Genomic DNA, 25,633 nt, shown 5'->3' with positions numbered 1-25,633 from the left:
GCTCGTGGCAGCAGACAGTGCTCGGGGGCGGGCGGAAGGCAGTGGGCAAGCTCTTGCGGCCGTTGTCTGCGAGGGGGGGGGGACGTATACTCTACAGCGGGCAGAAGAAAGGGAGACACGAGGCGCGGGATGGCATTGCGAATTTCACTGAGATGCAGCGCTGCGGTGCGTGATCACTCGACGGCTACAATCTGGCGAGGTTGGGGCGCTAGCGGCATGCGTGAGCGACGTGTCAGAAGAGCGCTGGCGTTTGTTTACCTCACCGACACTTTTGGCGGGGCCGTTGGTGGGCGAGTAACCGCATGCTGGCGGCAACGGCACGCTAGCCGCGTGCCAGCCCCGTCGAGCTGCGGCGTGCCTGCTGCCATGTCCCTCGGGCTCCATCTGTTTGCTGGTCACGCACATGAACGATTGGCCTCTGACGAGACATGATATGCATACACACATGCACCCGCGCAGCCTCACCTTTGCCTGCAACAACTGCGCGACGCCAGCAGCCCGCACCCGCCCAAGGTCCCGTCGCCGCGGCGGGTACAGCGCATCGCCCTAGGCGCGGCTGGCGATGGGCGAGCCTGAGCGAAAAAAAAGCACGTCGGCCCGCTGCCACGCCCAGAGACAGGGCGGCCCCTTGGACTCAAAACCCCCCGCCATCACGTGATGCACACCATCACCATCGCCTTGGATCGCCGCTCACCGTATCGTTATGCCCCGCGCCTCCTCTTCCCTGCATATATCGTCCGCCTGGACAAACTAGCACACCGCCATGCGCATCCCCTAGACTTACTACGCATATTCTACGCAAATTCCATGCGAATCGTCGGCTGCCGACCATGCACATGAGTCGGAGGTACGCGGCTGGCGTCCCATCATGCTATCAGAGGTCGTCGACATTGCTCAAAACTGACTCCTAATTGCAAAAAAATCTAGCTCTGTTCTGATGTATTCACAAGCCAAGAATCAACCCCTCTCGTCACATGTCCATCTCATTCTCCGAGATTTTACATGTGATAGACATCCATCTACAGCTCATCCTTCTCCCTGTTCTGCTTCATCGCCTTGTCAAGCGCCGCCAGAATCTCCTCCTCGGTCGCGTCCTCTCCAATATCCAGCTTCTTCAGAATGCGCCCCTTCTCGTCACTCTTCTCCCCCTTGTTTCCAAGGTCCTTAAGCTTGATGCCCTCGGCATTAATGCCCGCCTTCTTGAGCGCCTCTTGCAGCTCCTCGTCACTCGGGCCCTTCTTGTCCTTGTGATCCTCGGCCGCGTCCTTCTTGTTCTTGTTGCTAGCCTTCTTGGACTTGGTAGTCTTGGACTTGGACTTGGACTTGGCCTTGGGCTTTTCCTGGTTCGGCGGCTTGAAGTACTTCATCTTCTTCATCATCATCTCCATGACCACATCATCCAGCTTCTTCTTCTCCGCCTCGACTTCCTTGACGCTAAAAGCGGGGTCGTCAGTCTCGCCGAGCTTGCTCTGCTTAGCCTCATTTTCGTCGAGCCAGGCCTGGGCCTTGGATGCAGCATCCCGGACAGTCTTTAGGTCGGTTTCAGTGTAGATGGTGGGCACTTCGGTGATTTCGGGCTCGGCGGGTGCGTCCTCTTCCTCTTCCAGCTCGGCCATGGGGCCCGTGGATGCAGATGCAGACGCTTGAGCCGAGGCCTTGGAAACGGCCTCGCTGCTCTTGGAACTCTCAAATGACTGCGTCTTGATCTGTCCGTCAACAAGCTGTTCAACTTCCTTGAGGTGAGCTATGGTATCTTTGAGAGTCCTGACAACTTCTGGGCGCTTTGCTGCTTCAGCTTTGCGGTTGAGGACAGGGTTGACGAGATCCTCCAGCTCCTTGAGCTTGCTCTTGAGTGTTTTCTCATCGGCATCAGCGCCTTCAGCGTGAAGCCAATCCGATACATCACTCAGTGTCGTTTCGAGAGTAGAGCGAACTGCCGAAGTCGAGGCGGCAATGAAAGACTCATCCTCCAGGTAGTCGCGTGCACGGTAGGTAAAGGCTTCCAGCGAGTTCAGAACCTCTTCGCGAGCGCGACGAGCCTTGTCAGACGCATCGAAAGCGGTAAGCCTGTTGAATGTTAACCATGAAACAACGTAAAGCTGTCATTGTAGAAGCTCACCTGTCTTGCATCCTCTTGAACTCCTTGCGGGTAACCTTCTTGTACCCCAACTCCTCCACATCAAACGTATGAGCAGACCTGACAACCTTGACCTTCTTCTCATCAGCTTTGGCAGCATCCGTGCTCTCAGCACCTGCAGACGATGACGATGGTGATGACGAAGAGGAAGACTTGGACGCAGACGACGAAGAGCTCTCGTTGTCGTTCAATGGCTCCTGGTCCTTCTTGCCACCCATACCGAATAGGTTCTTGACGCCATCAACAATACCAGCCTTGGGCTCTTCAGACTCGGCTTCGCACGTCACCCAGGCCGAGAGAACCTGGGGAGTACCAGTGACCGGGTTCAATCGGACCCTGACATAGTTGTTGAAGGTCTCCCGATCACACTTTTCTTCGTCAATCATCTGAGTGACAACGCGAGTCAAGTTACCACTGCGGAAGTGCATGGTAGGCTCCTTTGAAATCTTGCCATCAGCGCCAGGTACGGCCTGGTACATTGAAAACTCAAACTCGGCCATCATCTTGAAGTGCAGGTCCTTGGTCGCGCCGATCTTGGTGCTAGGCGTGAAGATTGTGTCATCCTTCTTTTTCATGTCAAACCAGTACTCGGCGCCGTGGTTGTAGCCTTGGGTGTCTAGTTCGCGAATCTCCTTGACGCGGAACGACGGGCTCAGGCTAGCGGCTTTGAAAGCAGCGCCCATCACAGCGGCCTCATCAGAGTTGACGTTGGCCCTGATCTTGCCTTTGCCTGCGATTGCCTCAAGACGAGCTTGAACAAACGGGGTACGGCTTGCGCCACCGTGAACAATAACCGAGTCGATATCGTCAAGACTAAGACCAGCGGCTTCGAGAGCTCGGTTGATGGGACCATCCACGCGTTCGGCATAGGCAGCTGCGAGCTCCTCAAACTTGGTGCGCGTGAGCTTGTATTTAAAGTCGACATCCTCGAAGAAGCTTTCAAAGAATGAGTTCGCATCCTTGTTGGCGCTGAGCATCTGACGAACCCTCTCTGCCTCCTTGAACAATTTGGCAGCGGTACGTCCGTGAGTCTTGACTTTCTCAGCCGTGAAAGACGCGCTCTTGGCGGCGGGGAGCTCGACAAAGGTAGAAACCATGTCATCGACGATGAGCGAGTTGAGCGCATCGCCTCCGAGTGTTCTGTCCCACCCAGTGCCCATCACCTGAACCTCCTGGATTGTCTTGTTGCGCTTGCCCACATCCTTGACCGAGCGGCCCTGGAATTTGAGAACTGTCGCAGACGCAGACCCAGCGCCCATGTCGAAGACCAAGTTGATTTCCGGCTTGTTTCCGTCCTTGGTAACATCTGCGAATGTCCTGCCTGTGGCATAGTTGAGACCAACAGCCAGACCATCCGTGACAACGTTGAGTACCTTGAGACCAGCCAGTCGGGAAGCGACCTCAAGTGCACGCCTTTCAGACACGGTGTAGAATGCTGGAACAGTAAAGACAACCTCCTGGACATCGTTGCCCTTGCCTGCCATCAACCTGGCGTTCTCCCTGACGTTTTTCAATTCCATGGCCAGTAGCTCCTCGATCGAGTACAGCTTGTCCTCGGCAAACACCTGGCTCTCAAAGCTGACCGTGGGGCGTCCCGGTGTGCCGGTGACGCCGAGTGCAGGATACCTTTCCTTGTATGTAGAAACCGCATCGCTCTCAATCGAGACACCCAGAAGGTGCTTCAGGTTGGGGTATACCTCGCCAGGGAATCGTCCCTGCAGTGCAATCGCATCGCCACCGTAGAATCGTTCGGGATATGAGCCTGCGGGGAGCGCGCCGCCTTTGGATGGCTTGAAGGCAACGGCAGCCGTCTCTTTTCGTTTCGAGTCCTTGGTGAGGACAATCTCAAGCGGGGTACCAGGCTTCACCAGCGTAGCCTTGATGTATTCGGTACCAAGATCGACACCGATGACGGCTGATGCAGCGGAGGCGGTCGACGAAAACAGAAACGCGAGCCCGAGGAGGATGGTTGCGGGCGAGAGCTGGCCTCTCCGGCGTCCGGGCGGCGCCATGTTGTGTGGGAAAAAGAGGCAATGTGTCGTTGACTAGGGGCGCGGGCTGCTCGTGGTGGGATGTGCAAGCGTCGCGGGGGTATAAGTAGCGTATTTAGCGTGATGACACACGAGAGGAAACAGAAGAGAAGAGAAAGGCAGGGAATCTATACCGGTTAAACAAGCGGTGAGCAAGACGTCAGTTGGAACCGTGGAGCATCAAACGTGGACTCGAGGGGTGGTTTGGCAGTAAAATGTAGCTCCAGAGCTAAGTACCCCGTTCGGAACTTATTTGACACCTGGTCTTTTATCGAGAGGCCAGTTTGGCATTTGAGCACCCACCAACGTCACAGGTTAATAGTTCATTTCATGCAAGGCTAAATTTCCGTGCTGCCTAGAACAAGATTTCCCTTTTTTTGAAAAGACATATCTGGTCTTATCACCATCTATGGAATAAGCACTTGGTGTGGCTCTGGGGATGCGGTGGTTGTTGCAGCCAATCACAGGGCCAGGAAGCATGTCTTCGCCGCACTGCACCTCGGTGACCATGTCGAGCGCTCTTGAATTCCTGAATTGCAGCCACGCCCCGTGTGCAGTCGCGCTCTGCAGGTGCCTTGAACAGCTTGCATCGGTGCTGCGCCGTGGTGGTCTGGTCGAAGTTGGTACCGTGTCCTTTGATCGGTGGCGCCGATCCATCATATCCCACGGTTAAACTCGACCAAACCATCCTTGCCCCCTCGATCGTGAAACTCGGGCTCCAGAGATTTTGCACTGACGGCCTGGCGTTGCGGGAAGGCAGCGAGCGCAAGTGGCAGTGCGAAGATGGAGGTAGTGAAGATGAGGCCTAAGGACACGTTAGGCGATGCTGTCATGCTGCTGCTGCTGCTTTAATGTTCCACTCACCCAAGTTAACTGGAGTCACCAATCTTGGCCTCTGCTTGAGCCACTCCGTCTTCTGTAACCTAACCAGGACAAGAGGCGGCAGAACCATAATGGGCGTAGCATTGAGCACTCGACTCAGGGCCGTCTCTCCCACAGCAAGCGTCGCGGCCTTCCTGCTCTTGCCAAGAGGCTTCACCTCGAGGTCGCCTGTCTCCACTCTATGCCGTTCAATTTCCGACAGCGCCGGGTAGACGTCAATGCCCTGCCTAATCTCCTCGCCACGCATGAGGAAGACGTTGAGTGCACCTGCTGTAGCGACCGCAGCGAATGGTACCAGACGCCCCGCGATCAGTTTTGCGTTGGGCGACAAGCGCTTCAGGCGGGGCACTAGGGCGTTGAGACCAACGGCGACGCCACAAGATGCGCTGACCGCCAGTAGGTATGACTTGACAATGGTCGAGGTGGAGAGGGGGATCGACTTGTTCGCATTGGAGAAGTTGACTCCCACATTGACCGACTGGTTCGTCACTTGCCATGCGAGTGTGCCTGCCGTCTATTCTTGCTCAGCATTTTGTCTTTTTTTTTCCTTTTCAACAGCATGTAGGCTCGCATACCCCAAGGCCTGGCGTAAGCATGCCAGCCGTGACAACCAGGTTGGTCAGCACGAAGCACGACATGCGAAAAGGCAGAAAGACTGGCTTTCCCGTATCTTGGACTCGGTCAGCATCTCCCCCCCTCGGCATATAGCGGCGCCACGCCAAGTACCTGGGTGCAATGTGGAATCGATAATCTTCTTTGCGTTCCAGAGCTCGGGCGTCATCTCTGGCATCTTGCCCGTCTTGTAGGCGGTGACGAGTTTCTTCGCATTTTCGAGACCGGCCGAGGATGTGAGTAGTGTCCTGCGTCGCACATGGTCAACTCAGGGTTCTACTTGGAAGCAAAATGACGCGGAGGCTGGGGCACAGCAGAGAGGGCAGTTGAGATGCTAGAGGTAGTGGTACTCACCACACCCAAGCCACGCAACCATATACATGCGGTGCGCAATGTCTCACCTCGGGTCTGAAATGTTGGCCGAGTGCCGCACGCGGCCCCAGTAGGTGCTGAGGTCGAATTGCGACACGGGCAGGTCACGATTGCCCGGCAAAGAAGACGTCATATCGCGTGATGTTCGAGGAAACAAGCCTGCGACTGAAGCACGCGAAGCTTCAAAAGGCCGACACGTTGTTTGGAGGAAGAAGATGTGATTGTGCGGATAAGTGCGGGCGCAACGATATCGGGGATATGCCGCGGGAGCTAGCCACAAGCGTCATGACTGCATTTTGCTTGATGCCACTTCAAGTCAACTATGGAATGCCAAACCCTCTACAGCAACGCTCGTCTTGAATGATGATCTTGAATGATATATAACTCGAATGCGCAAATGCAACAACGCGTCAAAGATTACAAAAAGCCTGCCAATGCTATCCATCTGCCAAACATTATTCGGTATCACTAAACAGCTGGGAAAACAGATTTTTTTCTATACAACAATTCCGTGTCGTGTCGTCTTGCCATAGTCATTGCTTGCTTATTTCTTCTTTTTCTTGGGCTGTGGGCTGGAAGGCGAAGTGCCTAGTATAGCGTCGAATGTCTTGGTTGGGTCGCTGCTTGATTCGGGTCTTCGTGCGGGCGAGCCGGCAGGCATAGGCGGAGCAACACCAGGAGGCAAGGGCAGCGCCTCGAGCCCAAGATTCATGACGCTCTCGCGTCGTCTGTCAGGACTCTGCGAACGGTCTCGCATGCTAGCGGCTGAAGGGTCGAGGAAGCCAGGGGGAGGCTGCAAGGGCGAGGCATTTGCGTTCAGCTCTTGCATGGCAGCGTTCAACAGCGTATCGTCGGCGGCCCATTGTTGCGCCTTCTTCCAGCAGTGAGATCGGCGAAAGACACCTTCTACACCGTGTTCGACAATGTCCGTGGGCAGGCTAACCACCTGTGCGCCTCCCGCCACGCCAAACCATGTCCGCGTCCGTGTGGTGTCCTCGCGGCCCCACGGGACGCCACTTCTTGGTACCTCGCATAAGAAATACTCGACGCCCTCGGTAAAGCGGACGCCAGGCGCATCCACCACCAGCATGGGCAGGGATTGTATGACGGCGTAAAGGAACAGCCATTGTCCTGTGCGCAGGTCCCAAAGGTCATCGAGCGAAGAGCCCGTGGCATGCTTGAACTCAAAATGACGGAACGCCTCCAAGAAAGGCGTTTGCTGCTCAGCATCGGCATTGTGTGATTGCTTCAGCAGCTTGGCGATTTCGTCCTTGTGCAGTTTCTTTCCCCGGGCTTTGGCATCGTGCTTGGCGTCTCCTGTCTGGGCGTTTGGAATCATGGGGTATGTCGGCAAATCAAAGGGTATTGGTGGCTGAACTGGTGGCGTACTGCGGTCGTACTCGCTCAGGACTTTTCTCAGCGCACGGCCGACAATAGATTCAAGGTCTGTGCCTTCGTCCTCGGCGAGGAAGCCGTCAGCTGTGCGGTTTGTCAGGCTCTTCCTGTTCACCAGGAGGTCGTAGAGATTGGACATGTCGCGATAGATTTCCAACAGCACGATCCGATTAAGACCACCTGTTGTAAGGTCGTTCTTCTTGGACTTGGCCTTGGGAAGCCACGAGCCGTATTTTTGTCGGTAGTAGTCGAGGATGAATGAGCGGGTCGTGTTGAAAGCAGACCTCCATTTCTTGAAGCTGATGACCTTGCCCTCGGAGGCCATGGCGCTGTTCATGATGCCTGAAAAGATGGCGGGGAACTCAAAGTCCTTGAGCTTGGTGTTGATTGTGGCTTCGCGGTTTTCAAGGTCCATGGCTGCACGCTGGAGTCTGGTGGTCGTCTTGGGGCTAATCATGGCGAACTTGGTGGAGCTGTATTCCTTTATCGTGTCGTATTTGCCGGCAGCGTGCACGAAGCCTTCGGTGTAGAGCCCGACCGAACGCATCTTTTCGCCGAGGACAATGGCTTCTATCGTCTTCTCGCGGCTGTGTCTGACATCGGCCAGGGCCAATTCGTCGACATAGCAGTCGAAGCTCGAGGCTGCGACCTCGCCAAAGGTGGAGCCGTCGACGTTGGAGAAGGCATAGTGCGACAGGATGTCGCTGATTCGCAGGAAAATGTCGAAGATGTCGGAATGGCGGTCGGTAGCGACGAGCGACTGGCCAATGAGGAAGGCGAAAAAGTTGCGGTAGCTGATGAGGGTGTCGGTGTCCTTGGGGGTGAGCTTGGGCTCGCTGGGTGTAATGGAAGAGTCGGAAGTCAGTGAGATGGGCATGTACAGGTGCTTCTCCGAGTAGTCGTCCTCAACGGCGTCGCTGAGGGCCCTGGAGCCCTTGGACTCGTCGGAGCTGCCAATCTGGCTGGGGTCGGGAGACACGGTGCGGGATTGGTCGGCATCGGGCTCGCGCGACAGTTGGCGCGATGTGCGCTCGGGGACTTCGAGGGGATGGGCGGCGTTGATGTCGCTGTAGAGGCTGCCGTGCACCAGGCGGGTGAGGAGCTGCGAGGCGGCGTAGACGGAGGAGTCAATGCGGAAGGAAGCGCCCTTTTCCGAGGTTCGCGGAAAGAGGTAGACAAACGTGTCCCCTGCCTCGTCCCACAGTTCTGGCACCTGTTGTCTTGTCAGCACATGGGGGCGCGTGGTTCGGGACGGGAGCCGCAACCTACTTTTTCGCCATTCAGCAGGGCCCTGAGGTCGTACGGCACCTTGCCCTTGTGGCCGACGATCCATGCAGGCGGGTTGGCGGCAGGATTGCCTGGGCCGCCTGCATCGGCAGCGTGTGGGGCGCCTCCAAACAGATTGCTCTTCCGTCGCAGCCTCTTCAGTTTGCCCGGGGGGTTTGGGTCGAGACTCGGGGTTGTCGGGCGGCTGTGGGACTGCGAGGGCGTCGAGGAGCGCGAAGAGGCGTCGAGGGGCGGCGGCGGCTCGAGCGGCTCGAGGTCGGCAGGGAGGGTAGGGACAGTAGGGGTGGGCGGCTGCAGCGTGGCATTGGGAACAGCAGGCTGGCTGGGCGACGTGGGCGCAGCAGGCGGAGCGTGGTCGGGGGCGAGGAGGTTGACGGACGAGATGCGGTTGCGGACTCTGGACAGGCGGCTGCTCGACTCTGACGATGGCGCGGGCGGGGACGACGTCTTGGTAGCGGACCCTGAGGATTCGGACGAGGCGCCGGAAAAGAGGCTCGACAGGCGGTTGGTCGTCTTCTTCTTGTCGCCCAGCATGGTGAGGGCGTCGTTGAGCGAGGCAGCGAGGGGATTGCGTGGCACAGAGGAGCGAGTGCGGAATGGGTCACAGGAGGCTGCGAAGGGACGAAGGGACTAATATGTCAATGTCTGGAGCAGCATGGGGGTCGACGAGGCACACGGTAAGCAGCAGCAGAGAACGGGCGCCATGCACGCACAGGCAGGGCAGCGGGCCGATGGCAGAAGTATATGTATGTAAGGATGGATGGATGGATGGACGGGGGGAGGGTGAGTGAGTGAGTGAGCGAGCGAGCGAGCGAGCGAGTGTGTGTGTGTGTGTGTGCGTGTGCGTGAGAGTGTGTGAGAAGGAGTGAGTGGGTGCGTGTGTGCGTGTGCGAGAAGGAGCGTGTATGTATGGCGGAGGGCGGGCAGGGCGGCAGCGACTAGTAGGTAAAGGGACCAGGTGATCTATAATTGAGCTGTCGCAGATGCGGCAGTGTCGCAAGCTCGTGCTCGCTCGTGCACGAGCAGCGGCCAGTGCCAGCAGCCTCCTGGGGGCCGGTGGCCAACAACAAGGTGCGGCCTTGACGAAGCCCTGTTACCTAACACGATGCTGCTAGTACATACAAGTACACACACACACTCTTGCGGCGAGGACCCTTCCCTTTTGCTGCGGCGGGCCTGTGCCTGCGCCTGTGCCTGTCATGGCCGGCGCTCGCACTCGTACACTAATCCTCGTAGCCGTAGCGTGGCCAAGGGTCCACCTCAGACGTCGTCTCTTGGGGCCCAGATGGCCGCATTATGTCACTGCCTCTGTTTCGCCCGTGTCCCAAACATCCTGCCGCCATCCTCTCCCTCTCCCCTCTGCGTCTTGGTTTGCCACATGGCCGTATTCCTGTGCCTAGAACCTCTTCGCCTACACCTCTTCGTCATGCCATGCCATGCCGTGCCCTTTGCGAGGCGTCGCAGATGAAGAGCTGCGAGTGCGAGTGCGAGTGCGAGCCGAGAGCCTGCCTGCGGGAGATGCGCGCATGGTGATGCTGATGCTGGTGTTGGTGCTGGTGCTGGTGCTGGTGCTGGTGCTGGTGCTGGTGCTGATGCTGATGCTGACACGGGGTTTTTTTTTATTTTTTTTTTGGAATTTTAGCAGCCACCTGCATGACGTACCGCTTGCCGTATCGATAGCGGCTATCGTGGGGAGGGGCGAGGGGCGAGGGCGAGGGGCAAGGGGCGCGACGGGTTGCCTGACGTGATGATGCCCTCTGCCCTCTGCCCGCTGCCTCCCTTGGGCATAGCCGCGCCCGTTGTCTGCAGCCGAGGAAACGTGGTCCTGGGCCCCCGTCCCGAAACAGCGGCATACACATGCACACGCACCTGCACTACCACTACCACAGCCAGACTGCAACAACCACGCCCGCCCCGACACACACGCCCACACACCCACATCAGCCCCGGCCGCGTTGCCGACCGCGCGCTCCTCCACCTAATTATACGCACCGGCCACCTCGGTGCATGGCCGCAGTGCGACGCCGCCTTGCTCACCTCTGCTGGCACCGCCCGTATTGCCTTTTCATAACCCTCCTTCCATCATGGGCGGCGGCGACGGCGGCGGCGGCGAAACCATCGCCGACCACATCCTCAAGTCCTTCCAGCTGCCAGACGTGGTCCCTTCCCCAACCAGCTCCAAGCCGCTCATCAATCTCCTGCGAGGGCACGTTCTCTCCTCTCCCCACTTGCATCATCCACCCTGCCTGCGACTCATCGCCCGTTCGCGTCCCGCTTCGCCTGCTCCGCCATGACGCGGCCCCATTGACTCCAGCTGCCGTTACGACCGGTCGCTAACCGCACCAGGTGGCCGAACCTGTCTCTGCTCCCGACACAATTACTCGATAGAGCGACCCACCGCGTGCTCCAGCATAGGCCAACTGCTTACCCGGCCCTATGCTATGGCCCGGACGAGGGCGATCCGCGACTGCGCAACAACATTGCACACTGGTTAACCGCCTTCTACGCCCCTGCCGAGCCCGTCTCGCAAAACCGCATCTGCATTACTGGCGGCGCTTCCCAGAACCTGGCCTGCTTGCTCCAGGACTTTACAGACCCTCTGTATACGAGAAACGTCTGGATAGTCGCCCCCGCCTACATGCTAGCTTTCCGCATCTTTGAAGATGCCGGGTTCCACACCAAGCTTCGCGCCGTTCCTGAGGACCCAGAGGGCATTGACATGGACTACCTAGCAACCCAAATTAGGAAAAGCGAAGACAAGGCGGCGTCTGAAGGCAATAGTGAGCCGGTGAGTATGCTCTTGGCTGCAACAAGACGCTCGCCCGATATGCATGCACATCATGGCCGACTTCAAACCTGGAGCCTGTGCCAAACCAGAAGTTGGCCTGCTTTCGCCCGTTCCGACTGACTGTCCCATTAGCTTCTCAAGCCTCGGCGGCCATTCAATAAGATTTACAAACACATCATCTATGCCGTGCCAGCCTTCTCAAACCCCAGCTCCAAGACGATGAGTCTGCGCAGAAGAGAACAACTTGTGCGTCTGGCCAGACAATATGATGCTCTTATCATTACAGACGACGTATATGACTTTCTCCAATGGCCCTCCAGTCTCACTCCCAGCACACTTTCGATTGAGAAAGCTAGTCTGCCCCGGATAGTAGATGTGGACAGATATCTCGACGGCGGCGCCGAAAGACAGGGTGCAGATGGCTTCGGTAATGCCGTTTCCAACGCCTCTTTCTCCAAGATTTTTGGCCCCGGACTGCGCACAGGATGGTGCGAAGGGACCCCAAAGCTGGCGTACGCCGTTTCACAGACGTAAGCCGACTCTTTTGCAAACCTTGTGCACATGCATCCTCTCGACCTTGTCATGCACCCTTCAGCCGACATTGCTTCCGAGACATGGACGGTGCAATGATGCCGGATTCGGCTGGCACCAGCCCAAGTAGGAGCTGGCGAAGCCATGTCTCACCGGGTCGAGTAGTGACAGCTGACATTGTTCCAGAGGATCGAGCCGCTCCGGTGGATCACCCAGCCAGCTGACAGCCTGCTTCGTGGCTGAGACATTGGAGACTGGAGAACTCCAGCGCTACGTGTACAACACGCTCCAGCCTGCATATGGCAGTCGGTATAGGCATATGGTTGAAGCTATCCATAAACACCTCACTCCGTTGGGCGTTCGCATCCCCCAGACCGACCGCGAAGTCGTCGGCGGATACTTCATCTGGCTTACGCTGCCTCTACCACTCAAAGGCGCTGATGTAGCACAACGTGCAAAGCAAGATAGCAACTTGGCGGTTGCACAGGTAAGTGCAAGCCACCATCACATCACAGGGTCAGAGTGTGGGTAAGGCTAACGAGACGCGTACGCAGGGCGACATGTTTGAGGCAAGTCTTTTTCCTCTGCTGTCATGTGCTTGTTACTAACAGGATCCAGGTCCCCGGCGACACCGAACATGCGGGGACATGTTTTGGCAACGACATTAGAGTTTGCTTCGCGGTACGAGACCATGGCTGCAACCACGATTTGCGCTAATTGGATGCTAGTGGGAAGATGAAGACATGCTCGTCGAAGGCATCGAGCGACTTGCCAGCGTGATTAGCCGCATGCTCCAGAAAGACGCTAACGGCGGGCAGAAGCTCACACGGCCTGTCACCTGTGAAGACGACGCAAAGGCCTTGTGGTGAACGACTGGCATGTTTCGTTTGAATGGGTGTGGTGTGGGTGTGGCATCTGAGATGACGTGAATGACGGCTAAAGAGCAATCGACTTGTATAAAGTGCATATTGGAATCGCATTATGCTCACCCTAATGAACGGGTGGCAAATAGACTCTCCGTAGGTGGCGGCGGCGCTTGCTCGAACTTGGTCTAGTCATATTTCCGTCTGCGGTTAGAGGCCCGGTTTTTAGACTACGCTCGTGATTGGCTTGGACACGCTTCTTCTGGACATACACACATGCACATACTCTGGTCCCTATGTTCGCTAGCTGGAGGGCATGGTACGGTTTCCACCGTGGAATGGCGACGAAGCTGGTGGTACATAGTTTGGTGTTTTTACCTTTTTTTCTGTTGAGCCATGGGCCTAAGTTTGGTCTGGTCCATGGCTTAGCGCTTGTCACCAAGATTAATCTTGGGGCATAGAGTAGCAATTTGCCTCAAAGGCCCAGTGACATGCAGAAGCGACGTGGAGCTGCCCTTTTGTCCTCGACCGCGGAGGCAGCATGCACACAGTACACCTACGCCCCAATGCGACTGATAAAAGCTTACATTTATCATACCAGGGCTCTGTTAAGTTCCAAGGGGATCTACGTAGCAGCAGCAGCAGCATAAAGACGCGTTTCATGCAAACGAGGCACACACCACCCGGGCTAAGATGAAAAGGAAACAGAAAAAAAGCCGGAAACACTGCAGCGGCGCGAAACGGACATGCCGTTTCGTATGAGCCTCAGGCCGCCATTGGCAGACTCTGGGCGTCCTTTGATTTCTGTGTACCTGCATCATGTCGTGTGCTTGCAGGGCATATGGCGCAGCGAGGCGCGACCGTATGTGTTTCTTCAGCCTAGGCGTTTGTCCTCATGGCTCATCCACGGTCGTGCATGGCCTTGACACACACGATACAACGCGCCTTTGCCACCGTGTGAGCGACACCGTCGACGAGGGCCAGACGTAGGCGGGCGTGGTGGTCGAGTGAACTGCCCTCAGCCTCTGTGACTCGGACGGCGTGTCCTTGGGCGCGCAGCGGCAAAGCAATCCGCAGGGCTTGTGTCTTTATCCAGAATCGACGTGTTCTCCGGGCGGCGGCGGCGAATGACGACGCCCTGGACTGCGTGTGGAGCCGAAGCGCTGGCAGACGACGGCATCTCCAGAAACGGCCAACGAGGGCCTGTCGATGGCCTGGCGTTTCAGGCCCGTCGCACCTCGACTTGCCGCCTTGCACGCTAGTCCGCGCATCCCTGTCTTGGCGCCAGGGACACACGCTCGCCTCGCCAACCTCTGCACATCCTCCACCATTCACTGGCCTATACCGCCCGCTTGTTTCACGCGGACAGCGGCACTGTACGGCAACATACCCGTCGTCTCTACTAGCCGATGCCCTGGGCAATCTTGCATCTACGCCAAAACACGCCAGGCCACAATCCAGAATAGCAACTTGTCCATCGCCATCTCCTGAGACCCGGACGCGGCTGTCAGCCATGGCTACACGCCCTCATGATGCGGCCGCAGAGGGCCACCCGTCTCTGTGTGCGCCGTATGGCGTCCAGAGGCACGATGAAGAGGCTGCCCACGACGCCGACTGGGACAGCGCAGACGAGGAAGAAGGCGACGATACAAAACATCTGCTCCACTCCGGCAAAAATGATTCAAGACCAGCACAGCGAACACCACCCCCTGGCTACTTGAAACCTGAAACAAACGCTCTTTTGAAAAGTGATTGGCTCGCTGAATCTATTGTGAGTGTGCCTTTGCGGATACATCGCCTACATATACAAGGCTGCCGTGCCCCTCCCGTTGGCTTTTCCCCCCTTCACGCAGGCTCGCTGTCACCTTCACAGCACACACATTGTGTTGCTTCACTTGTTATTCTTTATTGTCATTCATTATCACAATCACATTCTTGCTACCTTCTTTCACTGTAGTTGCTAGTCAACTCTACACTTGTGCACTCCTGCAACTCTTCTTCGATCTAAAGCACCTACGACCAACGTCTCTTGCTGGTCAACTGACAACTACGCCTCCAGTCATTCGACTCATTTCTACCACGATTAGCGACTCCGAGATTCAAGACACTCATTATCATCATGGTGGCCTTTGGTGCTGGAGCGTTTCTCCTGACGCTGCGCGTCCTACTTTCTGCATCTCTGTCTTCAGCGGTTCCTTTGGCTCAAGCACCGGCTGCACCAGCCCCACCGGCGGGCGGCTCTGGATACTGGCTTGGGTCCATCAAGCACCAGGGCCAAGCCGCCTTCAACCCCAACCCAGCATCCTACCAGGTCTTCCGCAATGTCAAGGAACTGGGCGCCAAGGGCGACGGTGTTACTGACGATACCGATGTCATCAACAAGATCATCGCCGACGGCAACCGCTGTGGCGAGGGCTGCGACTCTTCGACCACTACTCCTGCCCTCGTCTACTTTCCCCCGGGTACTTACATGATCAGCAAGCCCATCATCCAGTACTACTACACAATGTTCGTTGGCGACCCATTGAACATGCCCGTTCTCAAGGCCACAGCGAACTTTGAAGGTATGGGCCTCATCGATGCCGATCCCTACATCCCAGGTGGCAACGGTGCCAACTGGTACACCAACCAGAACAACTTCTACCGCCAGGTTCGCAACTTTGTCATCGACATCTCCGCCGCCAAGGTTGCTGCTGGTATCCACTGGCAAGTCTCCCAAGCCACCAGTCTACAAAACATTGTTTTCGAGATGGCCAAGGGTGACGCCGGCAAGGACCAGAAGGGCATCTTCCAGGACAACGGCTCTGGTGGTTTCATGACGGATCTGGTCTTCAACGGTGGTGCCATTGGCGCTTTCATGGGATCCCAGCAATTCACCGTCCGCAACATGACCTTCAACGACTGCGGCACCGCCATTTTCCAGAACTGGAACTGGGTCTTCACCTACAAGAGCATCACTATCAACAACTGCAAGGTTGGTCTCGACATGGCCAACAGCCCTTCTAACCAGACCGTTGGCTCTGTCCTCCTGCTCGACAGCAAGCTCACCAACACCCCGATTGGTATCAACTCTTCTTTTACTGAAAACAGCGTGCCCACCACCGGCGGTACTCTGATCCTCGACAACGTCGACTTTTCTGGCTCTGAAAAGGCCATTATTGGCCCCGGTGGAAACACCATCCTTGCAGGTGGTCGCAAAATTGACGCCTGGGCCCAGGGTAACGCTCTCGCTGCTGGATCCACCCAGGGCCGTGTTCAGGGTGATATCACTGGCGCACCCGCTAAGCCCCAGAGTCTCCAGGGTCTGAACGGCTGGTTCGAGCGCAGCAAGCCCCAGTACGAGAATGTCGATGTCTCCAAGTTTGTCAGCCTCAAGTCCAAGGGCGCCAAAGGCGACGGTGCGACTGATGACACTGCCGCTATTCAGTCTGCTATTGATGGCCTCCAGGCCGGCGAGATACTTTTCGTCGATCACGGCTCTTATCTTATCACCAAAACCGTCACTGTTCCCGCGGCGAAGAATGTCAAGATGGTCGGTGAAGCTTACAGCACTTTCCTCATCACTGGCGACTTCTTCTCCAAGATGGATGACCCCAAGCCCGGCTTCCAAATCGGCACTAAGAGCGGCGACAAGGGCTCTTTCGAGGCTTCTGATCTTATCATTGGAACCCAGGGCCCCGCCCCCGGCGGTATCCTGATGGAGTGGAATATCAATGCCGAGAACGGCGCTGCCGGCCTGTGGGATGTCCATTTCCGTGTCGGTGGCTATGCTGGCACCAAGCTCCAGTCCTCCAACTGCAAGAAGAACCCCACTGCCCAGCACCAGCCCAACCCAGAGTGCATTGGTACCTTTATGCAGCTGCACATCACCAAGAACTCCAACGGTTACTTTGAAAATGTCTGGCTGTGGACTGCCGACCACGAGCTCGATCAGGATGACCACTCTCAGATTGACATTTACAACGGTCGTGGTATGCTCGTCGAGTCCCAGGGTCCCGTGTGGATGTACGGCACTGCCTCTGAGCACTCGCAGATGACGCAGTACCAGTTTTCTGGAGCAAAGGACATTTTCTACGGTGCCATCCAAACCGAGACTCCGTACTACCAGCCCAACCCTACTGCCTCTGTGCCCTTTACCCAAAACTCCAAGTTCTTCGACCCAGACATGAGCCAGGCCAAGGCCGCATGGGCCGTCCGCGTCACCGACGGCAGCGAAAGCATCTGGAGCTACGGTGCAGGCACGTACTCGTTCTTCCAGAACTACAACCAGGCCTGTGTCAACGGCCAAAATTGCCAGGAACACATGAACGAGATTACAAACTCCACCAATGTCAACTGGTTCGGTCTTTCGACAAAGGCTTCGGTCAACATGATTACCGTGGCGGGCAAGGGTGTGGCCAAGGACAAGGAGAACCGGTCCAACTTTTGCGCTACATTGGCCATTTTTGCGCAGGCATAGCGTGTTTTGCCGTCTTCTCTTGGCTTACAGAAAAGACACACATGTGCTTGGCGATGAAGGGGTCAACTTCATCGATGGAGAAGCATATCTTCTTCTTTTTCTTCATGCTTTTCTTCTTTCCCCTTTTGTTTGTGGGGCCCTATTCTTTCATCACCTTTTTTCCTTGCAGTTCTTCTACAGCATATACATACATATATATATATCCATATGCTATCTCTACTTTCATCTTGGTGCCACCTGCTTTTTTTTCTCGTCATGTCTCTTGATGCCGCAGTACTTTACATTCGCATTGCGAGGGAGAAGTCGCTTTTTCGGCATAACATCATTATACCCCTCCAAGTTTTTTTCCTTTCCTTCTTTCTCATTGTTTTCCGGAGTTTTAGATGATGAGGCGCACAAGGCATTGCAAAGAGCAGGGGTGATTAGGGGTAGGGCTTCTTTTGCTTGTTTATTTACTTTTTTTGCGTTTTGTACGTGCATGTGAGAGAAAGATAAAAAAAAACTACTTCCATGCCTTCTCACACGCTTTGGCACTTTTCGTGTCGTTACCAGTAGCAGGGCGTCGTTTCGCCTTTTTGCTTTTGTGTGTGTGTGTGCCATGTGTTGGTGCAATGTGTGCGTTCTCTCCAACTGATTGCCATTGCAGCTTCTCTCTCTCTCTCTCTCTCTCTCTTTGTATTATTCACAATGTAAAAATAAATGTAAAAGACCATAGTGAAGGTCTGAGAGTTATGGTGTTCTAATAGCCTCAGTGTGGCGCACCGGCGCCACTCCGTAACTGGTAAAGTCGGAAATAGAGAACAGCCGAATTGTCCACTAAGCCGTTCTGGGCTGTGCGGGTACGCTAGCCGTTGGCTTTAACAGTAGGTATACTGCCACAACAAATGCGCATTTATTTGATTTCCTTGTGTACATAAAACAGAGACATCTTCTATGACGTTGTGAGTCTAGGGAGTTTTATCAATGCATGATAGTGCGAGCACGTAGTGTTGATAACAAGTTTCCAAAAGTCGGTTGTTCTCAATTGCCGGCTTTCCCAGCGCCACCAGAGTTCGCTTAGTGTTATACAGGATTCGGCTGCAGATACTTCTCTAGTCCTGCTCGGCTGCACGCACTTCTCTCGTCCTAGTCTACACAAAGCTGCCTAGAGAACATGCCGGAAGGAGGTGCAAAAGATAGCCGACGGCCACCCACTCCGATTACAAGTTTGGCTTCTGTGCCGTTAGCAAAAAAAGATAAGGAGAGGATGGGGAACATCGCGGGCGGTGGGAGGTGGAGGTGGAGGTGGGAGGTTCCAATAGAATGGAACGGGCCGGGGAAGACAACGGAAGACCCGGAGAGTCCTTTCGGTACGCGGTGGGGGTATATGAGCCTCCCCCCCAAATATGTATACCATTGTATTGGATGTATTTGTGCCATTGCAGGGGCCCTTATCTTATGAGAGGTTGAGTAAAGCATGGATAGCTTGTGTTTGACTAGTACAAATATCAGAACCAAGCATTTACATGGTGGTCAACTGGATGCTTGTTTTGAAGGCTTGTCTTGGGCCTGTCTTGGGCAGGAACAGGAGCGATCTTCTTTGCCCGCTGATTATCAAACTTTGTACAGTTCTCAAATGCATTTTTCTCCCTCTTTTACCCCTTTCTCCACCTTTTCGTGCTAAAAATATCTCTTTGTTGTACATAGCTTATTCCCAACAGCGGTGCGGTCGTTCCGGAAACCCCACTCTGGCTCCATCATGTCAAGAAACTTGCAGGCTTAAATTCACGGAGTATGTTCAAAAAGGCTCTTTCCAAGCCTACGCATCGGTCACCGGATTAGCGATGGCCCAGGCGACAAGGGACATGCCCTCGTGGCCTCCTTATCGCGTACAGAGCAATAGTAGTATTCGGTCCTACTATCAGTTCACATATACGCCAACATGAACACAGAAGCTCTACCGAGTTGCCTATTATAGACTATAAGGATCTCGATTTGATGCAAATCATTACTAATAGAATAACTTGGCCTACGTCTTCCTGTTTCAAACATGCATTTCTTATAGAGTTCCTAGCTAATAAGCAGGAACTCTTACTACATCGTAAAGGCGTCTGCGAGAGGACAAATAATAATCGGACCGAACAATGCTTGATTTGGGGGGTCCCCCAGATAACGGTAGCCGGCAAGGCCGTGAGGTTGCTTACAAGGTCGATTAGGTTATCTTGTTATCGTCCTGAAAGATAACCGAGATAACGGCTTTAACACATGGAGATCGTGATTGGAATTTTCATTACGGGACATCAGCTTAATCTCAATGTGAACCAGTTCTGTTCCGCCCGCTCCGATCCACGCCAAGGAAACGCCAAGCTCACGGTATCAAGTAGTAGTAACCACCATGGATCTGTAGAATATTGAGTGCGGGGCGTACACAGAGAACCCTGTCCATACAATATGTATTGACAATAGTATACGTGGGGAACATGACTGTGAACTCAACGATAGTAGCCGTGGGGAAGCTTACGACACACTGACTTAGGTACGGGCGGGCGGGAGTCGGTACTTGAAGATATCCAAGTCGGCGAGGATGTACTTACAACATAAAAGGCCTGAGTTGCCTTACGAGAATTCCTTTCTACCACGCACACTTCGCCTCTCTCAAGCTGTCGAGTTACTCTGACAGAACAGCGATTGTCAATAATGCGTTTCTCCACCACCATCCTCGCGGCCTACCTGGGACTCATCGTCCCGGGCAATGCCTTCTCGGAAAGGCGACTCGACAGGAGCATTTTCGAAAATCGTACAGCAGCTTCTTGTTCAGGGGACCAGCCTCCCTCTGTTCCTCCACACAAAAACTTTTGGGGTAGCTTGACGGCAGCAGAAACTAGAGATGTACTGGCTCTTCTGCACAGTGACGCCGTTGGATTCAATTTGACGAACGCAAAAAATGCTACAAGGTACGTTGAAACTGCCCAAAGCTTTGTAACAAATGCACTACTAACACATTATGCAGCCGGGACAACAAAATGTAAGTGTGAAACAAATCAGCCGTGTGCACATCTATCTAGCAAGACTGACCGGAATTCCAGCATGTCGGTTGAGCTTATGATGCCCAATAAGACAGAAGTCCTTCCCCTGCTATCCAGCAGCAACGGGACCCCGACTAGGTACGCCTTGGCTGCGGTAATGTTCGGAGCTCCAGAACAGGCCTATGTTCAGGAGTTCAAAGTCGGCCCTCTGCCAATCACCAATGCCTCGGCTGTGCTACCCTTCACTTTCGCCAACACGAGGAAGAACCCAAAGATCACAGTCGTAAACCCAGACGCGGAAGATTATGGTATTTTCAACCTAAAGAACATGAAGGATGCCGAGGATGTGACAAAGAAGCTTTGGAACCTGGTGAGTTTGACGTGAAACCCACCTGTACATCTAAGTGGCTAATATGAACATGTAAAGACGGTTGATGACGGCCTCCAAGTACCCCTCGCTTTCGCTGCTCCAATCACGGTGTCTGAAAACAAGGTCATCATGTGGCAAGGCTTCAATGCCCCAGTCACAAGCATCTACGACCCCATCTCCCTTCTGCCGCTAGGCCTCTATATGAGAACGGATATCACCGGACGTGATCCCAGCAAGTGGAAGGTGACTGGCTGGGTTTACAACAATGTGTTCTACCCAACTCTGGATGACTTCCGCAAGGTCATTAACCAGCCGAACTTTAAGTCTTTGGGAATGAATGTAGACGAGCCTTGGGCTCATACGAAAACACACGGAGATGCTATGCCTCTTGATATCGACCCACCGCCAGCGCCAGTCCGAGCAGGCAAGGAAAGATTCTCTGTTGATGAGCAGGAAAGCTACGTGACCTGGAGTGAGTCTATATTTGAGCCTTGTATTGAAACCTCAAATGTATCTAATGGTTTTCTAGTGGATTTCTCATTCTACGTCAGCCTTACCCGCGACAACGGCTTGCGCCTCTTTGATGTCCGTTACAAGGGCAAGAGAATCCTCTACGAGGTAAGCTAGACTTTTACATGCCCTTTTTGGAAATGTGGCTGACCAATCTGACCAATATCTAGTTTGGACTGGACGAGGCCATTGCACACTATGCGTAAGCCAAGATTCGACGCGTAGCTATTCGCACAACATGCTGACTTGGTGACTAGTGGCATCGACCCTGTACAGTCAGGCACATGGTATGGTTTCAAAGTCTCTGGTGACGCACGTACTTTTGCTAAAGGTTTACCCCAGTTACTTCGACAGCATGAGCGGTTTTGGACCCACAATGATCTCCCTTGTCAAAGGTAAATACCAAGCCCGTTAATGTGTCATTGAACATCATACTGATCTCGGCTCCTCTAGGTTACGATTGCCCAGCCTATTCCCACTTCCTTAACGTGTCTCAAACTACCGGTGAGACTACATACACGCAGAAGGAAGCCCTATGTAAGCCTTGCCCTAGAGTCTGGAATGAGAATCACACTGCTAATTGACCAAGGCTTGTTCGAGATTGACAAGGGGTTCCCCATCCAGCGTCATTCCTGGGCTGGTTACACGACTGTCACTAAGAACATTGCGTTCAACGTCCGTGCCATCTACACTATCGGCAATTACGACTACATGATTACCTATCAGTTCTCCCTCGATGGGTCAATTGAAGTCGCGGTTCGGGCCTCGGGATACATCTCCTCGGCCTTTTACGCCCAAAACGAAGACTATGGTTTCAAGATCCATGACAGCCTCTCCGGATCCCTGCATGACCATGTCATTACCTTCAAGGCTGACTTTGACATCTTGGGAGAAGCCAATTCACTACAGAAGGTTGCTGTTGTGCCGACCACTGAGACGTAAGATGAATTCTCTCACTACTCAAGTATCAGACGAGCCGTACTAACTTGCGCAAAGGTACAACTGGTCTGGAAACCGAACGCACAAGACCATGAAGGCTGTGAAGAGCTTCATTGAAACCGAAGACGACGGCAAGATTAACTGGACGCCCAACGGCGGCACAATGTACGCCGTTGTCAACAAGGACGCGAAGAACAAATACGGTGAACTACCTGGTTACCGATTCGTCCCAGGTTTGTCACACCCAATTCAAACAAGCCCGTATCTTTTGCTAATCGTATCAGCGTCCAATGTTGCCTATCTTACGGTTAAAGATTCAGACGTTACTAAGAACGCGGCTCATCACACTACCCATCACTTCTACGTTACTCAGCAGAAGGATAACGAGATTTATGCCGTCGGCGCATACAACTCGCTTACGCCTGAGGACCCTCAAGTCGACTTTGACAAGTACTTCAACGGAGAGTCTCTCGTGCAGGAGGACATGTAAGATGACTCCCTCTGCTTGTAGAAAGATCATGGCCTAACATTATCAGTGTTGTTTGGTTCAACCTGGGCATGCACCACATGCCTCACACTGGCGATCTCCCCAACACTGTCTTTTCCACCGCACACTCTTCCATGACCATTGAGCCCTTCAACTATCTGCTGGGAGACCCTTCGCAGGCCAGCGCCCAGCAGGTTCTGATCAAGACAGCCGATGGCAAAGCAAACATCAACCATTACGGTGCCCAACAAGCTAGCTGTCCGGTAGACATGGTACGTTACTCCATTCCGTTCACACAGAGATTGATGCTGACAATGCTACTCCTACAGAGCCAGCTCAATCCGGACCTCTCGCAGTACTCAAATAGCATCAGTGTACTGAAGTATCCGTTCGACGGATCGAAGCCAGATCGCGCTTGAGTGCTTTCTCAAACGGGAGGTGAGGAGAAAAGTGAAAATGGGTTTTTGAGTTTTAGGATATACAGTTATAGTGATCGAATTGAATCTGGAGTTATTGCTTTAATACTATTCCAATATGCTAAGTGATGAAATTGCGCTATATACTGTGTATCTGTTGTCGTGGTAGAAACCAATTACAAAAAAGAAGATTCTCCTCTTACAATCTCAACATCCTTTCCCTACCCTATTTTCTACCGTCCTAATTTTAACCACAACCAAGCCTCATATCAGGACAGAACTTGGATATGAACATACCAATCGACATGTAAAGTGCTGTCAGTGTTTACTGGAAATGCACACATCTCGATATTGTTGTCCTGATTAATCTCCCACGTCGTGGTCCAGTCCGAGATGAATTGGGCAGATGCCACATAGAGGCTATCCACTTTAGGTACATCCGTTGAGCTTGTATACGATCTCCAGTGATCAGGTCGTAGAAATAAGCGTGAAATTCGCCGCTTTTGCCTCCGTCGGAAGCGACGAACTGATACTTATTGAAGCACTGCTCTTGCAAAAGAGCACCTCGGGAAATGGTCGCTCGAAGGGTATGGACTGCACTCTGACATTCACTGTATGATTGAAGCTTTCCCCATTTATTCGATTGTGATAAAAGTTGTGCACATGTTGTGTACAGATATGATCGGTATCGCATGGAATAAAGGCAGATTTGATTTCCTATCCCTTAGCAAGGGATAAAGGTCTGGGGGTTCAGAGAACTTACAGAAGGGTTTAGGATATCCGATCCTTCGCAAAGTTGACATTGAAGTTTTCGTTGGTTTCCCCCAGTGCACGTAGAGCGCTGAACTGCATAAGTAGCAGACCCTGTGCCGTATGCTGCATTGTAGATATCATCATCCCTAAACTGCCCATACGAGCTGCTGCTAGGACACAGCCCGTTTGGATAAGGATCAGCGGCTCTGCGATCAAGCGCAGCAAGGGCCCTCTTAGACGCATAGTAATCGCTATTTCTTCTGGCAAGAGATGCTCGGGACCTCTTACTATAGCTACGATCACGAACCACTAAGAGTGCCACCTCGCTCAAAGGGACTGATCGTGTACTATCATCTTTAACCAAGGTCGCCTCGGCGGTTTCCGCGTACGCCAAACTCGAAAGAGTGAAATAGAGTATAGCCAGCAGGCTGAGGCAGCGTGAAGCTGACAACATTGTAGATAGAGGAAGAGGAGTAATTGGTAGTTGATTCAATGGATGGATGATGAGTTTAGAAGGTCATTTGCCTTTAATATTTACAGTCGTTGAACTGACAAAGCTTCGTGTAATGTAACTTCCTGTGGGGGTGTTATTTGAAAGTTTGTCCGCATCTTATCCGAGGAGCGTAAGCTACTGTGCCGAGTTGAGTGTAAAGGTGCAATGCATAAACACTGAAAAGTAACAAGGTGGGTGAGCAAATTATATAGTACCAGGATGTTCGTGGTGTTAATCACCCTCTCTAGGCTAAGTACAGATCTGTCGCCTAGGTGCTACACTTCACTGAGTAGAACAATGGCATTTGGTAAATGGACTAAGCTAGAGATGAGTGTAATATCTGCCGTAAGACTCTATGGATAGTTGCGGCAATTATAGCTCTTGTTAAGAGGTCTGGTTGCTAAAAGCTAACATCTGGAAATGTGCGCAGACGTTCTCTATGATGTCCTACGGTTCTTTTCACTTAGCTAACTATTTCTGTAACTAACCTATTTAGTAATCTCGCTATATAATAGGAACTATTATCCTGTATAGCTTATGCAGGCTGAAGTTTTGTAAACCTCAAGTAAATTACTCTACACATTCAGCATTATGCAAACTATCTCGATACATCATTATTTATCTAATAGCCTACTGTAATTAAGATTTTTTATGTTTTTACACAAAGGAGAATGAGTATCACTTCTAATAATACACCGACAAACTTGAACAGGCTTCTATTACCTCCTAGTTACACAAATACTATTGTAATTGTAAGAATACAAAACTCTGCTTAGCAATCATCTTTAATTAGAGATATATTCTTATTATTATTATTATTATTATTATTCTAGTTTAACGTCCTTTTTCAGCCCAAAGGGCTATATAAGACGTGTAGGGTTTTTAGGCCTACAAGTATCTAAGTAGGTTGTTTCTAGCTACGATATTTAGGAGGGGTTTTAACTAGATGAAGGTGAGGCTCGTAGCCTATTGGTTGGTAGGTAGGGGGTGGGATAGGGTGGGGGAGGTGTATGGCTACCTGTTATAGGTATTACTCCTCGTTTTCTGTGTTTCCTTTGTACCAGGCTTGTGTTCTAGCCTTTGTTTCTTAAATAAAGGTAATAGTTGCTTCTATACCCTCTTTTGTTTAAAAGAGGATAGGTAGTAATAGATTGCCTTTGCAGGCTTCTCTTAGTCCTTTTCTTTTCTCTCTATATGTAACGATGTTACAACTTCGCCAAGTATTGAGCCAATCCCAGAGCCGGATCGGAGGAAGTACCTGCCGCCCTTCATCAGCCATTCGCCCGAGGTCGGATCCGAATTCG

General features: G+C 53.3%; 8 protein-coding genes across 8 annotated transcripts; 3 read left to right on the top strand and 5 right to left on the bottom strand.

The window, feature by feature from the left end:
• Positions 1 to 922: 922 nt before the first annotated feature.
• SETTUDRAFT_163930 (uncharacterized protein) lies at positions 923 to 4,351 on the bottom strand. The gene is made up of 2 exons (XM_008029501.1): positions 2,120 to 4,351; positions 923 to 2,067 (listed from the first exon to the last, which is right to left on the bottom strand). Exons 1-2 carry the CDS (start codon positions 4,147 to 4,149, stop codon positions 1,020 to 1,022), a joined length of 3,078 nt encoding a protein of 1,025 aa, XP_008027692.1. The 5' UTR covers positions 4,150 to 4,351; the 3' UTR covers positions 923 to 1,019.
• A 174-nt stretch (positions 4,352 to 4,525) lies between these two features.
• On the bottom strand, positions 4,526 to 6,213 carry SETTUDRAFT_163929 (uncharacterized protein). The gene is made up of 5 exons (XM_008029500.1): positions 6,063 to 6,213; positions 5,776 to 5,909; positions 5,625 to 5,719; positions 5,032 to 5,563; positions 4,526 to 4,972 (listed from the first exon to the last, which is right to left on the bottom strand). The coding sequence occupies exons 1-5, from the start codon at positions 6,164 to 6,166 to the stop codon at positions 4,824 to 4,826; spliced, it is 1,014 nt and encodes a 337-aa protein (XP_008027691.1). The 5' UTR covers positions 6,167 to 6,213; the 3' UTR covers positions 4,526 to 4,823.
• Positions 6,214 to 6,243: 30 nt separating this feature from the next.
• Positions 6,244 to 9,510, bottom strand: SETTUDRAFT_163927 (uncharacterized protein). The gene is made up of 2 exons (XM_008029499.1): positions 8,698 to 9,510; positions 6,244 to 8,641 (listed from the first exon to the last, which is right to left on the bottom strand). The coding sequence occupies exons 1-2, from the start codon at positions 9,247 to 9,249 to the stop codon at positions 6,578 to 6,580; spliced, it is 2,616 nt and encodes an 871-aa protein (XP_008027690.1). The 5' UTR covers positions 9,250 to 9,510; the 3' UTR covers positions 6,244 to 6,577.
• A 1,289-nt stretch (positions 9,511 to 10,799) lies between these two features.
• Positions 10,800 to 12,903, top strand: SETTUDRAFT_32464 (uncharacterized protein; the record flags this gene model as incomplete). Its single annotated transcript, XM_008028842.1, has 6 exons — positions 10,800 to 10,925; positions 11,030 to 11,503; positions 11,636 to 12,033; positions 12,221 to 12,521; positions 12,653 to 12,715; positions 12,763 to 12,903. 6 exons carry the CDS (start codon positions 10,800 to 10,802, stop codon positions 12,901 to 12,903), a joined length of 1,503 nt encoding a protein of 500 aa, XP_008027033.1.
• An 894-nt stretch (positions 12,904 to 13,797) lies between these two features.
• On the bottom strand, positions 13,798 to 14,412 carry SETTUDRAFT_32463 (uncharacterized protein; the record flags this gene model as incomplete). Its single annotated transcript, XM_008028841.1, has 1 exon — positions 13,798 to 14,412. The coding sequence occupies one exon, from the start codon at positions 14,410 to 14,412 to the stop codon at positions 13,798 to 13,800; it is 615 nt and encodes a 204-aa protein (XP_008027032.1).
• A 136-nt stretch (positions 14,413 to 14,548) lies between these two features.
• Positions 14,549 to 17,564, top strand: SETTUDRAFT_117946 (glycoside hydrolase family 55 protein). Its single transcript, XM_008029498.1, has 2 exons — positions 14,549 to 14,674; positions 14,957 to 17,564. The coding sequence occupies exon 2, from the start codon at positions 15,017 to 15,019 to the stop codon at positions 17,354 to 17,356; it is 2,340 nt and encodes a 779-aa protein (XP_008027689.1). The 5' UTR covers positions 14,549 to 14,674; positions 14,957 to 15,016; the 3' UTR covers positions 17,357 to 17,564.
• Positions 17,565 to 20,032: 2,468 nt separating this feature from the next.
• On the top strand, positions 20,033 to 23,086 carry SETTUDRAFT_20764 (uncharacterized protein; the record flags this gene model as incomplete). The annotated part of the gene is made up of 14 exons (XM_008028737.1): positions 20,033 to 20,289; positions 20,346 to 20,360; positions 20,422 to 20,731; positions 20,789 to 21,203; positions 21,261 to 21,349; positions 21,412 to 21,443; positions 21,499 to 21,528; positions 21,584 to 21,636; positions 21,695 to 21,778; positions 21,831 to 22,179; positions 22,238 to 22,413; positions 22,465 to 22,666; positions 22,717 to 22,939; positions 22,997 to 23,086. 14 exons carry the CDS (start codon positions 20,033 to 20,035, stop codon positions 23,084 to 23,086), a joined length of 2,325 nt encoding a protein of 774 aa, XP_008026928.1.
• Positions 23,087 to 23,807: 721 nt separating this feature from the next.
• On the bottom strand, positions 23,808 to 24,290 carry SETTUDRAFT_32460 (uncharacterized protein; the record flags this gene model as incomplete). Its single annotated transcript, XM_008028840.1, has 1 exon — positions 23,808 to 24,290. The coding sequence occupies one exon, from the start codon at positions 24,288 to 24,290 to the stop codon at positions 23,808 to 23,810; it is 483 nt and encodes a 160-aa protein (XP_008027031.1).
• Between the last annotated feature and the right edge of the window lie 1,343 nt (positions 24,291 to 25,633).

The sequence above is a fragment of the Exserohilum turcica genome (genome assembly GCF_000359705.1).
Source record: "Exserohilum turcica Et28A unplaced genomic scaffold SETTUscaffold_3, whole genome shotgun sequence".
Lineage (NCBI taxonomy): Eukaryota > Fungi > Ascomycota > Dothideomycetes > Pleosporales > Pleosporaceae > Exserohilum > Exserohilum turcicum.
The sequence above is the reverse complement of the archived record's forward strand: the minus strand, read 5'-3'. Positions and strand labels throughout refer to the sequence as shown.